The sequence below is a fragment of the Carya illinoinensis genome, chromosome 8, assembly GCF_018687715.1.
Source record: "Carya illinoinensis cultivar Pawnee chromosome 8, C.illinoinensisPawnee_v1, whole genome shotgun sequence".
In the NCBI taxonomy this organism is placed as follows: domain Eukaryota; kingdom Viridiplantae; phylum Streptophyta; class Magnoliopsida; order Fagales; family Juglandaceae; genus Carya; species Carya illinoinensis.
In genome coordinates, this window is record NC_056759.1 from 14,103,946 (window position 1) to 14,121,785 (window position 17,840).

The 17,840-nt window shown below is 34.5% G+C and overlaps 1 protein-coding gene and 1 pseudogene across 1 annotated transcript; one reads left to right on the forward strand and one right to left on the reverse strand.

Annotated features, from left to right (window-relative positions):
* Positions 1–129: 129 nt before the first annotated feature.
* Positions 130–14,857, reverse strand: LOC122274434 (annotated as a pseudogene).
* Positions 14,858–15,401: 544 nt separating this feature from the next.
* On the forward strand, positions 15,402–17,628 carry LOC122317927 (sm-like protein LSM2). The gene is made up of 3 exons (XM_043135010.1): positions 15,402–15,548; positions 15,773–15,931; positions 17,357–17,628. Exons 1-3 carry the CDS (start codon positions 15,411–15,413, stop codon positions 17,474–17,476), a joined length of 417 nt encoding a protein of 138 aa, XP_042990944.1. The 5' UTR covers positions 15,402–15,410; the 3' UTR covers positions 17,477–17,628.
* The last annotated feature ends 212 nt before the right edge of the window (positions 17,629–17,840 follow it).

The following is a 17,840-nucleotide window of genomic DNA, read 5'->3' on the forward strand; positions in this document are numbered from 1 at the left end:
TGTGAGTGCGACTTGATGATGATTAGTTGTGCAAATGGTTGCCGCCGAACTTTGCTGCTACAACCAATTAATTTAGGTTTTTTTTCAACTACTGCCAATTAATTTAAGCCATGAACCAAAAAAAGCTCAGAAACCAAAAGCGTAGTGTAGTTCGAAGAAACAAGAATTGAAAGCTAAAAAGTCCTTGGTTCGACATACAAAACTGTACGGAAAGTTAATACAATATTTTAGCTCTAGTACCAGGCCATATATTACCTTCCTAATGCCAAAATTACAATCCCATTAACTTCGACAACTAGCTAAGTGGTGATCATCTCAAGCAACCCTAATGAGCTTGAACCTGGTATGATCTTAACCAACCTTTGCTATATAGCATTTAAAATGACAATCACACCCCTTTTAAGATGTTCTCCTAACCAGTAGAACTTTCTAGAGATTATACCTTTTTTTTTTTAAATTTTTTTACCATGGATGATCATTGGTCATGCAAACTTCAGCATTGCCACTACCATCAAAGCTGCAGTTTCAAAGTAAATCTCCTTCATGCACTCATCCACTCTCCTCATCATTTGCTCTTCCTTCAAGCCCAACTTTCCAGCATTCTTGCTGATAAATACAATCGTATCTCTTAGTTTGTTCACTGTGCATGAGAGCCAAACCAGTCCAAACCCAAATCCCGTGCTCAAGAGTTTTGATGCACAGAACAAAACCTTCCCACAAGCTAATTTGCTGACGACAGAGAAAAGTACAGCGAGGCCAGTCCCAGCAATTCCAGCAGAAAATTGCATCAAGAGCTCAGGAAGCTCTGGGCTAGATTTCTTTAGAGAAAGGAGTGCTGTTTTTCCATTGTATCTCTTGTTAACCATTAATGATAGAAGGGTCTCACATGCATGGAAGTAGTTCTTCTTGTGTATATCCCTCTCTCTACCTACTTTCCTATTGTTTTTCTTCTTTGGTGATGGCTTGACCTTGAATTTCTCAGAACTGTTAAGAATGTGACAAGCAGCATCAACAAATGATGTGTTAATACTTGAGCAAATAAAATTGCTGGAAGTTAAGTTCATGTGTTCTCACCCAACTAATTCAATTACAATAAATATTTAGTTTGTGGGGAAACACATCGTTTACTTAAAAAAGTTTTATAAGACAGTTATTCACTTAAAATTAAAGCAATGAATGCATGCAAATATAAAATATGAAATACCAGTATCGATGTATACCCAAATCAGTATAAAATACATCATTCACTTAAAAAAAAAAATTGATACGTACATTGTTCACTTAAAATTAAAGCAATGAATGCATGCACATATAAAATATGAAATGCCAGTAGTAATGTGTCAATAGCCATGTCAACACTAAAAATGAGAAAAAATAGAGCTAATTAGTTTTGGTTCACAAATAAAAAAATCTTTAATGTTTTTAGAAATGAAAACAATACATGGATAAAACTTGTGTTTGACTAGATGATTGCTATTTTTATTTGCCATTTACTAAAAAATAAATATTCCTGTTTTCTAAGAACACCAAATGGAATTTTCAATTGTTTCAAGCAGTTGTTCCTAAATACCTTTCAAAACATGGAAAACAACCTATTCATTGACGACTAACTTGCAACAATTTTGAACTTCCCCATCCAAATATTATCATCGCATTGATGAAAAGCATGTGTATTGCACAATGGAGATGTAGTGCACAATGATGCACCAGCTGGACAGCCCATACTGGCATGGGACCATAAAGAGATTGGAGAACAAAATGTTCATTATGATAGAGTTGAGAAGGTGGGAAGATGCGGTAGAGATGGTGTTTTGGTACATCCAAGTAGCAAAGTTGTTGAAGGTGAAGATTATGAATGAAGGAGGTGTGGATCTATGAAATATGGAATTGGGTACTTCTGTGGGGAACCCAATAATCCAGAACCCATAACCATTACCCACTGTGTAATATGCAGACTGGCATAGATTTTTAGTATCGTTTTCACCTTCTAGATAGGTGTATCTCTTGCAAACTCCATGTGCACTTGAGTTGTACCTTTTGGTCTATCAATAAAGATTCGTGTTTGGGAAGTGAGATGTGACATCTCATCTCATCTCAAAACTTCTCATAATTTCCTTCTCAAACATCATTCAAACACAAAATACCTTTCAATCTCAAATCTTTAACTTTTTCATCTAATCATTATCTAATCATTAAAACTTATCCAAACTTCCAAACAAAACACAAAAAAAATACAACTTTTTCAAATTGCAAAACAAAAACTATATTAAAAAATTATATTCAAACAATTTTTAACTTTGTAATATTTTTATTCAGCTTTTTCTCTCCTTCCCAAAAACCTAATAAAACATTATAACTCAAATCATTTCACTATTATTCATAAAATTCTCATCTCATCTCATTTCCTAAACATACACTTACTATAATTTAAAAAAAAAAAAAAGATTTCAAATGAAAGTCAAAACTTCATAAGTGGACTTGAATGAATTTCTGGATTGGGAAATCAAATTTGGGATGTAGTTTTAGCTTTCACTGCTTAAACCATTGTTTTCCATTTGTTATTATCCAAACATCTTTTCAGGGCCTTATTTTCTGAAGAAGAATAAAGTTATATTCTTCCAAAAACATTTAGGTATAAAAACAAAAACTAACAAGAAACAGCTCTGTTCTCATGCTCAAAACATGTTTAAGATAACTTTCAGGTAATAGATAAATCAGGCTCATAACTATGAAGAAACCAAATTAATGTTGTATACATCTTCAAATGGGCAACAGTTGTAGCTTGAAGCTTTAAAGAAGACCCCTGAACATTGGCAACTGCTTCATTGCTTTCCAGCCTGGACAATAAAATGATCAATGAGGACTTCATGTAGAATAATTTTTTTTAACAAGTGACTTTAGGCAGAACAATGATAATTGAAGATGATAAAAAGAAATACAAAATCATAAAGGACACCCATTGCTGTCAATTTAAACACAACATATTAAGTTCATTCAATCAATTACTTATCAAAAAAAAAAAAAAAAAAAAAGCTCATTCAATCAATTTAAGAAAAGAGTTCTAACTACATCTAATCCACTAAAACAATTCATTTAGAAGCAGTATACTTTTTTCTACGTTCATAGAATATATGATAGTTTGAAACTTAAAGGGGAAAGTGCAATGCAAAGCCCAAACAATTTTGACTTAACACTGCAGATCCACGAACAATGTCGCAAAGTAGAAGAGGTTCGAGCATGGCATAATTCATGCAATAATTTCCATTGTTTCTGCTGCTCAATGTACTCAAAAAGTATAAAACGTTTCTTATCATAACATTATTCACTGATGAATTGACTCAAAATGGGTCAAACATCTGGTAATAGTAAAGTGTAAACCAAGTTTCTACAGGTAATATAAACTCAAAGACTCTAATCAAGGCAGACAAGGACCAGGATAGTCAAGCCACATGGGGATGTCTTTTTAAATAGATGCTCATGTAGTTATTATATGATGTCAACCCAATCAAGAGGTTGTCAGTAGATTAGAGAAAGTAGAATTCGTCACTTGATACATGAGCTAAATTAACTAAAGAATAGTCATCAAATCCAGCAAAATGTACAGAGAACACTCATGATAAAATGAAATTAAATCGATTATAAACAATGAAATTAGATAGTAGGACCAAGACAACCACTCACAAAACATTTACACACAAATGTGAATGTATATAGGATATTATGCATGTAAAATCAATTGCATTTTTCTATAGAAAAATAAATAGGTCTAAGCATTCGTACCATTTATATTGTGGGACCAGCATAGAGAGCTTTCTCCATTTCAATGGGTTTCTTGATATGTAAAACTCGGCAACAACGGAAAGTAGATCTTTCACCTCCATCCTAGTACCTGTGAATGATACCCGACCATCTTGGTGAACTGTAAATTTTGAACTAATGTCCAAATCTCCCATAAAGTCCAGGAGAGGCTTCTGCAAAAGTGTGCCATTTGGTTACATAATAGTAGATGACCGTTGGGACACATCAGTTGTCAATGCTTGTAAACCCATCAAATCAGATAGTAAAGACATATCAAATTCACTTCTCTCCACTTCACTTGGTCTGGACATGAGGAACTTCAAGATTTTCTCGTGTTTCATGCATTGCTCAGCGATTCCAAAGCTAAATAGTATTGAGTCCGGGCGATTCTCTGTATTTGAAGAAATGAGGCAAATAAGATTACTTTAGCACAGTACAAATATGGAGAGAAACAAAGAGAAATTAGCAGAATAAACATTCTGCATGCCATCCTATCTAAGGAAAGAGGCCAAAATGTCACTGGCTATATCCTCACCTCCATTCATCATTCTCTTCAGTCTTTTCTGATTGTTACGCAATATATAAATGGATCTTCAGATATTTCACACCTTGCGTGATTATCCCTTATTTACAATGTTTTTAAATAGAGGCGTTATCCCCCTGCTGCTATTGCTCATTCTCACACACGCACATTACCACATGTTCAATCACATACACAAACACACTCCATATAGACATACTCTATATACAACAGCCCGATAGTCTACTTGACATGTAAAATGAAAATTAAAGAAATTAAAAGTTTACGGGACATTTAAAACAACTAAATCTCTAAGGTTACACTTGACAGGACTCATTACAAAGGAATTCCTTCATAGAGGCGATTTCAGAAATCAGCTTCCTGGGAAAAGCAATTAGCCCCAAGAACTGTGTAAAAAAGGAATTTCTTGAATGCCACTAAATGTTTTAGTTCACTTTTTTTTTCTGTTTTTTGGGTATGAGTGTTATAGAAAGCATACAGTTTTTGGTTCTCAAAAAGTAGCATTTAACTCAATTCTTGTTTCTCTTTTTTCGTAGTTTCCACCCTAATTCTATAGTTTGTCTGACCCTCCTTTTATGACCTAGCAACAAAGTCCACCTAAGTTTCAGTGACCACCTCATCCACTATCGCCATCCTCATGGGCCAAGGCCAGCAGCTATGATAGCGGCAGCCATTTTGATTAGCTTCTGCATCATTACCACCACCATTGATGGCCACCATAATCACCTCTTTCAACCAAATATGAACCAAACGCTCGTCGCTACTAATATCATTAACCCTCCAAAACTGACCCCATTTTTTTTTTTTTTGATAAGTAAGAAATAAATTTTATTGATATGAATCAAATAGGCATAGCCCATAAGAAGTATACAAAAGAATACCTAAATACATTCTAGATTAGGGACAAAAAGTCATGAACATTGTTTTCATCAAGTACAATGGCTGAGAACCAAAGCATTAAAGTGTACATAAAAAAATTCTGAAGCTCTACCATTTCGTGCTCCCTATTCTCAAAGCATCACTCATTTCTTTCCGCCCACGTACACCGCATGATACACAATGGAATAATTTTCCACACTACCGCCACTTAAGGACAGTCTTGAATTTCCTTCCAACAGGCCAATAAATCTACTACCCTCAATGGCATCACCCAAGTAACATCAACTCTTCTAAACATCTCATTCCACAGCCTCATTGTCACCTCACAGTGCAATAATAAGTGGTCCACGGATTCTCTATGCTTTTTACAACCCTATTAAAACCATTACAATGGAATATTCAGACTTTAATCGCTTACTCCATCAAACTAATTTCATTTTATATAACTTCCATCATCTTTTAATAAATCATAAGTAGCAGCGGTATGAATAAAGTATGAATATATAAAGAAAAATTTTGTTCAAAGAATCACAGCATCCGAAAACTGATCACCAAACCTTGCACATCAATGAGCATAGGCTTTTTAACTGTTGAGTCAATCTGAATAAAATGACTAGCAACAGGTTTCAATGGCTCCTTATACTGATTTTGCCTCATGGTAACTGAAGTTGATCTTATTATCTCATGTTTAGCTCTAGAACTTGGCAAAAGATGTTGAGAATCCTGCATTGAACAAAATGTTAAAAAAAAAGTTCAGTTTTTAAACGAATATATATATATATATATATATATGGGAATGATCATTATAGAGTTTAATGAGCCAGCAATATCTTAAAAATTAACATTTATGGCAACCCACATTAGATAATAAAAACTTTAACAATATCTTATAAAGTAAAAATCCAATGGCAATAACAAGAAAAATGTCACTAATGATAATAAGAATCTTTAAAAGCTACATTAGAGGCTATCAAATTAAGATACAAAAACACACAAACTACACTAACCAGTGGCGGACCTACCTTATGTCTAAGGGGGTCCATGGCCCCACCAAAGTTTTTAAAAAATTCCAAGTATACTTTATATTTTATTTATAATTTATAAATATAGCATATGGCCCCTCCAAAAAAATTTACACTCCCCATATGTTCTTTAAAATTTTCTAAAATCTCAATATATTTAGAAATGTCTTTTTCCAATTTTTTTCTTATAGTTTCAAAATTTTGTATAATTTCTATATATTATTTATTTTCAAGGATGTGACCTCACCAAAATTAAATTAAAACTAAGTTTAGGAAAAATAATAAACTTATTAGTATAGATCTCCAAGTTTTGTTAAACAATATTAGACTTCTTAAGATGAAATCCAAAGTGAAAATATAAGAAAAATAATTTAAGGTTGATAATTTACATGAAAAGTTGTTGACAGATTTTATCCTCTAGACTTTATTGAGTAAAAAAAAATAAATTATTTAAGGTCTCAATTATAACATTATATACTTAATGTGATACGAAAATATCTAGATTTTGCATGAAACTTGATAAACTAGCTTACAAACTAGAACTAAAGATGACCTTTTAAAATATCACTTGATAGTTTCTGTGAAAAAAATAAATTCTAAATATTTCATTATAAAAATAATAATAAATTAATATTATTCCATGAAATATTATCGTCAGAAATTTGAAACATATATTAAGTTGAGTTTTTTAGAATTTTATTTCTACGTATATGTAACAAATTATCAAGATCCAATTTTATATACAGTTATATTTTATGAATTTTTAGTTTCTTTTTATTTTATATAAATGTCACACAATAGAAAATTTGCCCCCCAATAAAAGTTCCTAGTTCCGCCACTGACACCAGCTATCCTCTTGAAATGTGTTGGAAGATTTACCATTTGAAGTAGTGAAAGTGAAAAGTAATACAATTAATGTAACAATACAAGGATTGCAATTCAATTAGAAATAAAGATCTCAAACTTCAAAATGAATAAAGATACAAACAACTACTAATAAAGCCCAAATTTCCTAATGACAGAAATTTGGCACTAAGCAAATGGCACGGTTTACATGAAAATGGGGGGGGGGGGGGGGGGGGGGGGTCCTCATGGTAGCGCTAAATAAGCAAGTTACATGTCAAGTTCTTAGACACTTAGAGCACCCACAACATATAATTAACCAGTTACTAATTACCTCAATTATCATTTGGCCATATGAATCGACAATTCAACACAAGCTACTACGTAATTAAACTGTAAGAAAGTAACTGATAATCCCATTGCACTTATAAAATAAAATAAAATAAAAATAAATAAATAAATAAACTTATAATCCCATTGGATTGAAATAATTTAGACGCAAAAGTAATCGAATTACTATCTAATTCACTAAATCATGTACCGAGATCCAAATCATCATTATTACTAAAAACCCCACGCCATAACGAAATATAAAACTGAAGTTATAAACATCCATTTTGCCCTGCGATTATTCTCAAGTATCAGAAAGCCATTCAGCAATTCAACACAGATCACCAAAAATCTAAACAGAGCTTCATTAAAACTTGTAGAGCTATCCCACAGATTTAACAACCCAAGTCGCTATGATATAAATCCATTAAAACCACATATGATGTGACGCCCCCAAATCCCCACGCACGGATACGGAGAAATCGAGACGTCCGGATAATGACAACACGGGTCACCACCCTATCGACGAGTGCCAAGTGTGTGTAAAAGCAACAAATGTGCACGAAAAACACGCAGCGGATAACGAAAGTCATATAACTAAGTACCAGAATTTTTCTTCATTTAATACAAAACTGTTTAAAACATAAATAATAAAATATTACAAAACACAAATATAGATTCAAACCAAACTACAAGCTTAAACTTCAACTTAAAACTCCAGCGGAGCCGCATCCTCGGGCTCAGCCTCCTCCTCTTCCTCGAACTCTGCACCAAAATCTACGGAACCAAAAATGGTGCCGCAGGTAAGTAAAATCCAAACACCACTAGATAAAAACATATAAAACTCAAACAATATGCATGAAATAATGCAATGCACATGTCCCATAAAACCGTAATTTTTCCACGCGCGCCAAAATCCCATTTGGCCCAAAAACATATTATTTCCCCAAACTCGCCAAAAGAAACCATTTGGCCCATATCCAACTCAAACAAATATCCAATTAATCCGTATGCACCATGACCTCCCATAGGGGTCATCCGCACATCCTGGCTCCTGTGCCACACTGCGGGTAACGACCACGTGCATGACACCTAAACGAGCGATGCCCAGTTCCGCACCCCGCGCGTTCGTAGCCAAGCATCCTCTAGCCCTCGCCAGCGAAGGTCTACGGAGTCGGTGCGTAGAGCGTTACCATCCCGCCCGCTCCCGTTGTCGCCCTGCGACAACTTAGGGGACGTCACTCAGTATATTACGCTCCCGAATGACCAGAGGAGCTCCACCGAAATAATAACTCATCCCGGCTTGGGCTCGTTAGACACACGCACCCGAAAATCCATTTATGCCAATAAACAGGATTTTCTCAATTAAAATAAAATGCACGTGCATGCACCATGTAAGTGCAATCTCAATGCACAAAACAATCAACCAACCATAAATCAACAAATCAAGCAACTCCGTACTCAATCCATCCGACCCCCGAACTCCTCGGACTCAGTCCGGAATCAACCAACCAATAGCAAATAATTATCGTAAGAGCAAAATATATTTAAATCTAAAAGTAGAGTTTGAAAAATACTTACAGCGCTATACGGTATTTTTTGAAAGCTCGCGGCGTTGCAAACAGCGGAGGAAAAGCAACGTAACAGTGCAATTTACACTGTGACCGTGGGTAATAAAAATTACCCACTTTCAAACGGGGACAAACCAAGGCACGAAATTGATAGAGAATGGTCTTGAAATATTTATGAAGTTAAAGGAAACGAGTTTTGGGCATGGGTGGTGGTGGAATTGGCGGTGGAAAGCCAAAAAGGGGCTGAACGGAGTCGAACTTGTGGGAGGTGCTCCGGCAACGGATCGAGGCCGGAATTGGGTGGGTTAGGATGGCAAGAGGTAGGGGAAGAAGCTGTGAAGAGATGGTGGCCGGAGGTGGAATGATGGCGCCGGAATCGATGAAAATCCGTGTGGCTTGAAGAAGCTCGTGGTGGCTAATGGTGGCTCGGATAGAGGTGAAACTTGGTGAGGATGTTCACCAGTGCGAGGGGAAGAAAACTGGGTGGGTAGTGTAGGCCACGCCCCCGGCGAGCGGCGGTTCTGGGCTGAGAAAGCAACCGGCGACAGAGAGGAAAAACAGGGCTGGTGTTGTGACTTCCAGCTGTGCGTGGCGGCTAACTGCGGGTCAGATGGCTCTGAAAATTGATGGGGATGATCTCTGGTGGGAGGGAAAAATTTTGGTGGGGGTGGTGTACTACACAGTGGCCAGACGGCGGCGCACTGGGCTGACAAACAGGCTGTGATAGGAAGGAGAAAAGAGAGCTGTTCGGCGCACGCGGGAGAGAAAGAAGAAGAAAGAAGAAGAAAAGAAAGAAAAAAGAAGGAAAAAAAAAAAAGAGAGAGAAAAGAAAAAGAAAAGATGAGAGAAAAGAAATTAGGTCCAGTCCTCATTCCGGAAACCAAAAACTGATCCGCCGAAAACGATTTTAAAAACCGTAAAATAATAAATAAATTAAACACAACATCAAATAAATTAAAATCAATTAAAATACAATAATTTAAAATAAAAAAATTAATATATTAATTAAATTAAAAACACACATTCAATGAAAATACACGTAAAAACGGGTCATCACATATGATGCGAGCTCAATCAACCAACCTGGAATCAAACCATACATGAAACAAGATCGACTATCATCAAAACGTGAATCCAAAAAAAAAAAAACCACTGGAGATTAGAACCTATATCGGCAACCCAGATCAACAAATCCATTAAATTCAAATACTGATTATGCTGATCAGACTGACACAGACGATAAAATTGACATAACTAAGCAACAACTCAAGTAAACAAACCCAACAAAATAACAACTAGCATTAAAATTGACCTGTAATTTACCTTGAGGATTCTGCTTTGTTCATGGTGCAAAACAAGGCCGGGAGAGTACCCATGAGAAGCCATTAAACAAAGCTTGACAACCATACCGACGAGAAATGCAGTTCAGGAAACAAGCGCCTGAAACCAATTTCTCTCTGTCATGCCGTCGTTACAACACCATAAGATTATCCGTCCCTACGCCTCAAAATCCAAAGATTCTCCCAACCAGACTTTTTGGATTGTACCTAAAAGTACATTTTTTAATGAAAGGGAAAAATCCAAAATAAATTCAATTAAAAATGAGGATTTTTTGTGCTCCAGTTGTTTTATTCTAGAATCTTCTGAATGGGATTTGCGGCACTCACGGCTCAGTTGTCACGCGCCAAAGTTGAGACAAAATATCAGTTGTCATTGGGACATCACAGCACCATCTCAATGTTTAAAATTTGATTAATATATAATTTTTTATTTTTAATTAATTGTTTAAAATTTAAAATCTACATTAAATCAGTCATTATATTTTCTATAATAATAAATTATTATTATTTTTTATTATTTATATTTCTTTAATTATTTTATATTTTTAAATATTTTGTATTTTTATTTTCATAATCTCTAATAACTTCCAACTATCATATTCATTTTTATCAATTAAATCCAACAATCCATAAAACTAACATATCTAGTTGACAGTTTTTATAGATATTAACAAAAAAAATTATCATATACATTTACAATCCCATCTACAATCAACTAAAGAAATATTTTTGGATGCACATTCATTTCTTATGCATCCAAAAATTACCTGCTTGTTTTTTGACATTCACAATGTTAACGTTCACTCCTTTTAATATTTCCATATAATTTTTATGTACACTCACAATCTCATATGCATAGACCACATGATCACATCCTATAACATCAGCATATAGATGAATCTAAATGGTATAAAAAAAATGAGGAATTTCACCAACATATAACAGCCCAAAATGATTAACAGACTCCAACATCTGTAGTCCCAATAGAACAAGTGCAGTCCCTACAGCAACATCCCAACTTTAGTTTTTACTCTAGTATTTCCTAATCTAGTTTTTGCTACACACACCTATAGTAGTATGTAGTTGCTGCCCACAAACACCTATATTTAAAAGCCCAAAATAATAAAAAAAAAAAAAACCACAAAATAGAATAGGCAATAGTTTATGCCCAGCCAATGTATTTCAACCACATGTGACTGCTCCATTATTAAAATCAATTGTAAAGCGTTTAATTTAATTACAATATTAAGTGGATAAGAACAGCCCCAAAACATTACACCAACAAAAGGCTACACATCTTTGAAAGATTGAAATAAAGATGTAGATGAAAATTGCTTTTGTGAAATCTTGAAAATCTCTTTCTTAAGATTCAAGAAATACTATTACTACATTCCATTCATGCTAGCAAGATATAACTTCATAATCTCCACATCGATCTTCCTCTTCTCCATATCATTCTTTCTCTTTTTCTCCACTAGTAATTCAACCCTATCGGAATGAAAATTGCTGACCGCTTGTCTTCTCTCCACCATGCATATGGCTCTATCATTTCTCCTATGAGCTAAGGCAATAACAAATTTAGCATCGGAAGCTTCTCTAGCCTTCTTCATTTCTTTCTCAATTTTCTTGCCTAGAAGTCTCTCATAAATGACATCTACATTGTCATTTATTGTGTCGTCTCCTAGTGGAGTTGGCTCCGTAATAGCTAAGCATTTCCCATGTGGTTTCCTTTTCATTGACAACATGTACATACATTGTTGACATTTTAGTTAGTGTTTCAATAGACACCAGCAATGTTCCATGGTGTAAGTGGCCTTCTCGGTCTCTCTATACATGATTTTGCCTCTTTTGATCTAAATATGCCAAGTAGTGAAAATATGAGAAGAGAATTTTAGCAACAAAGTTTAGAATTGATGCAATTAGAAATTCATACATTGTCATACTCTATTACACCACTTGAATGTAATGATTCTACTTGGGCCACAGTAGTACAAAATTTATTTGTGCATTTTTAGATCACCGACCATCGATTGATCAATGACCCCCTAGAATGATTTGTTATGCTAGGTTTTTTATACTCATTGTAATAATCTCTAATTCTCTCCCACATTTGTGAAGATTTTTTGTCTGTCTCCTGTATAGCATCCATGCCAATGTTGAACTAAACCAACACGAGGAAATTGTCCTCTTCTACAATGAAAGACACACCTTGTTGAGTTTTCTTACTAGGTGGCCTTCTTTTATCTTCCAATTGTGTTGCTTGGAGTACAACTTTATCATGTTTGCTAGCCATTGGAGTGCTGGAGTTACCTTGTTCACCACTTTTCAATGGAGCGGTGAAGAAAAGATCTTCATCAAATGTGGTATTCATCCTCAATTCAAGTCTAATTATACAAAATCAGATTTAGACTCATAATTATAATATTTGGTGTAAACAAAGTCTTATATTATATTTAAGTTGTTCTATAACTTGGATATTATATCCATGTAATGTGATTGTTAAGGTAAATAGATGGTGCAATATGACAATTTTTATAGGTAAAATTAAGAAGTATTCATAAGCCAATAAAACAGAATAAGGCAAAGTCTATAATCTATTATAATCTATAGGCAATCATGTGTAGGCAGTGCCAAGAAATGTCTGCATAATAAAAAATGTGTGCATAACTTGGATGTATAAGAATATGAAAAAAAAAAAACATTAAGAAAGGGAGAGGGAGTGTCAACTTTTTTATAATTCTTGTTGGGGAGAGGGACTAGTTGTGCTACAATTTAACAGCCTAAGTTGTTGGGTATTATAAATGCAGTTTACGTCTCTCTCTCTCTCTCTCTCTCTCTCTCTCTCTCTCTCTCTCTCTCTCTCTCTCTCTCTCTCTCTCTCTCTCTCTCTCTCTCTCTCTCTCTCTCTCTCTCTCTCTCTCTCTCTCTCTCTCTCTCTCTCTCTCTCTCTCTCTCTCTCTCTCTCTCTCTCTCTCTCTCTCTCTCTCTCTCTCTCTCTCTCTCATATATAGTGGGTATTGTAATAATTGGTTATGAATTAGAATTGATGCATTCTCAAATATGGCATTCTTAAAAAGAAACATAGATAAAAGCCACAAATCTACTCATCAGCAAATGAATTACATAATATGCAAGTTTATGGTGTCAATAACATTAAGAATGCAACTCTTTCATAACACAAGTAAATCACTCCTAAAATTGGCATGCTCCAATACTCACATTAATTTTCATTAGACTTTTCCTTAATAATATTTCATTAAGCTTTTCCCATACCCACTGAGCTATTATTCATTAGGCTTTTCCCATACACAATGAGAAAGAGCTTAAACATACATCAAACACATATACCAAACAATCTCTTTTGTTATAAAAATTTACTAACATAGATTGGCTATAAGAATGAAAGACACTTGAAACTTACAGCAAACTTCAGAAGAATGAAAGATTTTTCAACACCAAAATCCCCAATGAGTAGCAACTTAAACTCAAAAGACATTGCAATAAGTCAGAAGCAAGATGAATAAATCTGACTATCTATGGCACCCACGAATAACACCAATGAAAATAACATCAATGGCACCCTAATCTATTGCGCAAATATTATAACATAAATCTAACTATTTATTGCAGCAAAAATAACATGAACCAAATATAAAGAATACCAAGGCAGGAATGTCAACAAACTAAAGCAAAGTCATATATCAAATTAAATTTCAATATGAATATAGATACGATACTGAATATATATTACTTGAAGTTTAGGTCACACCTCTGACAAAAACTCAGTATTTGACTCTAGTTTAGATGAAACATTAAGCTTTTTCACCTCAGTGGGTTTCCCATTACTTAAGTTTACATAATAGGCTATTCCACATGACGGAAATATGTTTTTTCTTTGGTGGACCCATGGGTGTAGGGCTACAGTAGATCTAGAGGAGGTAACATTAGTGCTAGTGTTTAGACTTGATGCACAATAACCACTATCCATGGATTCACAATCAGTCAAATACTTGACATGATGCTAAAATCACACAAAAAATAAAATAGACAAAAATCACACAAGCTGTTATAGGTTTCAATTTCACATAAATTAGGGTTTCATATTAAAACTCTAAAATTTTCCCAAAATCAGATGTTCAAAACTACAAACATTGAACTTCAAATATCAATCAAACTCTACAACATCCAAAATACAATCTCATCCTTCATTGAACAATGTCATCCTCTATTGCAAAAAATAAAACAAACGGATTTTGATTTTGAGATATTTACAACTATAAGGTGAGATGGAGAGCAAAGGGGTTTCAACAACAATGATGGTGTGAGTTGCAATGACAGAGATGACGAGTGAGAGAGTTGAGAGAGAGGGTTTGAGAATAGAGAATAGAGAGCATCGAGATAAGAACGGAGGAGGGAGGGAAAGGGTTCATTAACCCTTATAATAAAACGACGCCGTTTTGGAATACATTGGCAGATGGGTGAAAACTCAGGTTGGCTTGGGGCTAACTTAGGCCCCATCCCTTTGCACATTTAGTAAGCAAGCAAATGCCACCGCTTGCCCCAAGTAGGGGCTGGACAAGTGGGTTGGCAAGTCATATGCAGAGGCCCTCTCATCAGCCCTAATTTATTCTAAACACTTACTTGAAAATAAAATGATTTCTTAGAGAATGATAATGAGTTGAAATAGAATGAAATTTGAATAAAATATTATTAGAATATTATTTTTTAATATTATTTTTATTTTTAAATTTAAAAAAATTAAATTATTTATTATATTTTATTCAATAATTTAAAAAAATTATAATAATTATATTAGATAGGATAATTTTAAAACCCAATCCTTTCCTAAGAATTAAAATTTAAGATTTATTTTCTTTAAAATTAGAGAAAGTGGTAGAATAATATAAATAGGAAAAGTATAATTACAAGTATAATTATGTATTAATTTGTATATTAATGTGATGTGATTGATCAAAAAATAAATTTTATTAAAAATAATATTAATTTAAATTTTAAATATAAATTAATCAATATTAATATAAAAATTAATACGCAAATGTAGTTGTATATACTAAAACTCATATAAATGTTCGAAATAAGATGCCTAAGAGATCTTTATACTTCGTTCTTTCTCGGCTTTTTTCACCCCAAACCACGACTGCGGACTGCGGGACGTCTGCTTGAGCACACCCGAAATCTGTGTCTCTCTGTGCGGAGAAAAATGGTTGTCATTTTGTATATTCGTTTGTCTCTCTGTTTTTCTTACTTTCGTTCCTACTTCTTTTTTCAAGTATACAATTTATGATGTTCCTCCCTCTAACTCTCCGTTGCTCTCGTATTCTTGGTTTCTTTTCTTCGATTCGGCCTTCATTTTGAAAGAATCTTTGTTTCCCTTTGGTTTCTGAGATTTGGGTCTTTTTTCTTTTGGTTCTATTTTGATGGCTGCAGTTGTTCTTCTCTTACTTCAAGGACCTGGTGGGGCGAGAAGTGACGGTGGAGTTGAAGAATGACCTCGCGATCAGAGGGACTCTGCACTCTGTTGATCAGTACCTCAACATCAAGCTTGAGAATACTAGGGTCGTCGACCAGGACAAGTATCCCCACATGGTATCACTCTTTTCTTTTTCAATTTTCTATGCTATAATAGTTTTATGTTCTAGGGTTTCTTACCCTTTTATGCTTCTGTGGATGTATATGTGTTTGTCTTCTAATTGACTTGCTTGTGGCCTTGGTTTCTTTAACGGAATGATAGGGGTATTTGTGTGTGGGATTTGAAATTGAGTTTAGGTTTTGTATCGATTCTGATTTTTATATAGTTAATCATGAATTATATTTAGCCAGTAATGAGACTATTGGTGGGAGGTGTTAGCCTTGATACTGTTACCTTCAGATGATACGGAGTCATTGAACTGGGTGTCCATCTGTTTTCTTTCTAGGAAAATTATATAGTCACCGCTCCCAGTGGTAGCTGGGAGCTACCGCTCACTTTTTTTATTTTTTCTTTTATTTCGTGATTAAGATGTGTTCTTTTAATGATGTTATGAATTTTTTTAAAAAAAATAATTATTTAAAAATGTTAAAAAATACATGTAAAAAAAATAACAAAAAAATGAAAAATCACTTGTGCCTAACAGTAGCTCCCAGCTGGTGCTGAGAGAGGTGGACGTAGCAGGACCCTTCTTTCTAATGAAAAGGATATTTGGTCAGATTTCCTGTCATCATTTATCGTTTCACATTCTGGCACTACTATCTTACCATCAAAACAACAATCAAGGTCCAAGTGTCTTGGCGTAAAAAGTTGAATTCTTTTTACCTCGTCTTTCACCTAGCGATTATTTGTATGCTAAAAGAATTAATAACCAGGCAACTGTTTATCCCTCCGAATAAAGTTATGATCTTTCTCCTTTGATGACTGTTCACAGTCAAAAGAAAGGTTTTCTTGAGAGTTAATTTTTTGCTGCATTTGAATTGATTTGAACTTCTTAACTTGGGGAACAATCTGGAGAAAGATTTAAATTGCCTTTTGTAGTTATAATTATGCACACACAATTTATTTGAGTAGGATTACTTATCAATAAATAAATAAATTATTTGAGTAGAATTTATTGGAAGAAAGGGGAGAAAGATATGTAAATTGGGTATCTCTTTTGGCTGATGATATGATTGGGAGATATCGATGCACCCGCTATTTAAGTTTGCGCTGGTGAATAGAACGGTGCATATAAAAAAGAAAGGAAAAGAAATTGTGACAACAAGATGTTCGTGCACCACCATTTTGAATTATGTTGCAACTTTGCAAAAGGTTGTTGCAGGTGTGTGTGTATAAATCGATTAATATTCAAGCCTACATATTGAGGATGAAGTTCTTTTCATCCTCCATGAGACCCAATTCTATTTATATTGCTTTTGTGGGATAGCGGGGGGAGGAATGATCATGGGGATGGAAGCAGGGGTTTTCTGTAAATATGTTACTTCTTCTTAATCAGTGTAAATCTTCTTGGGGAATTGAATATTGTTTCTGCTGAGTGGCAGCTTTCAGTGAGGAACTGTTTCATAAGGGGGTCTGTGGTGAGATATGTTCAACTACCTCCGGAGGGAGTCGACGTTGAGCTGCTTCATGATGCCACAAGAAGAGAAGCTCGGGGTGGCTGAATAATGATTTGCTGTATCCTATAAATGCTTGATTCAGGTTCCTCATGGCTGAAACTATTGGTCGTAGCAAATTATGCGTTGTGATGTGATTTATGATTAAACAAGCCTAGAATTATTCTGCTCTTAAGCTGGTTGCTATGCAACTTGTATCATATGGCTCGAAATCTTTGTTTCAAAATCCCAATACGTTTTGATTTTAAGATCATATTTAGAGGGGAGACGATGAGTCCAACTAAAATCTTAGGTTTTTAACATCCTAAATCATTTAGAGTGGAGATACATGTCGGGAAAGAAAAAATTGGATGATCTAGTGGTGTTCCGATGTTTTAATGATTTTATCCAACCCAAAATTACTGGATTTGGA

Coding starts and splice junctions, on each gene's coding strand:
- LOC122317927 (XM_043135010.1), top strand. CDS start 15,411: ATGTTCGAAATAAGATGCCTAAGAGATCTTTATACTTCGTTCTTTCTC. Junction 15,549..15,772: donor TCTCTGTGCGGAGAAAAATG/GTTGTCATTTTG, acceptor TGATGGCTGCAG/TTGTTCTTCTCTTACTTCAA. Junction 15,932..17,356: donor AGGACAAGTATCCCCACATG/GTATCACTCTTT, acceptor GCTGAGTGGCAG/CTTTCAGTGAGGAACTGTTT.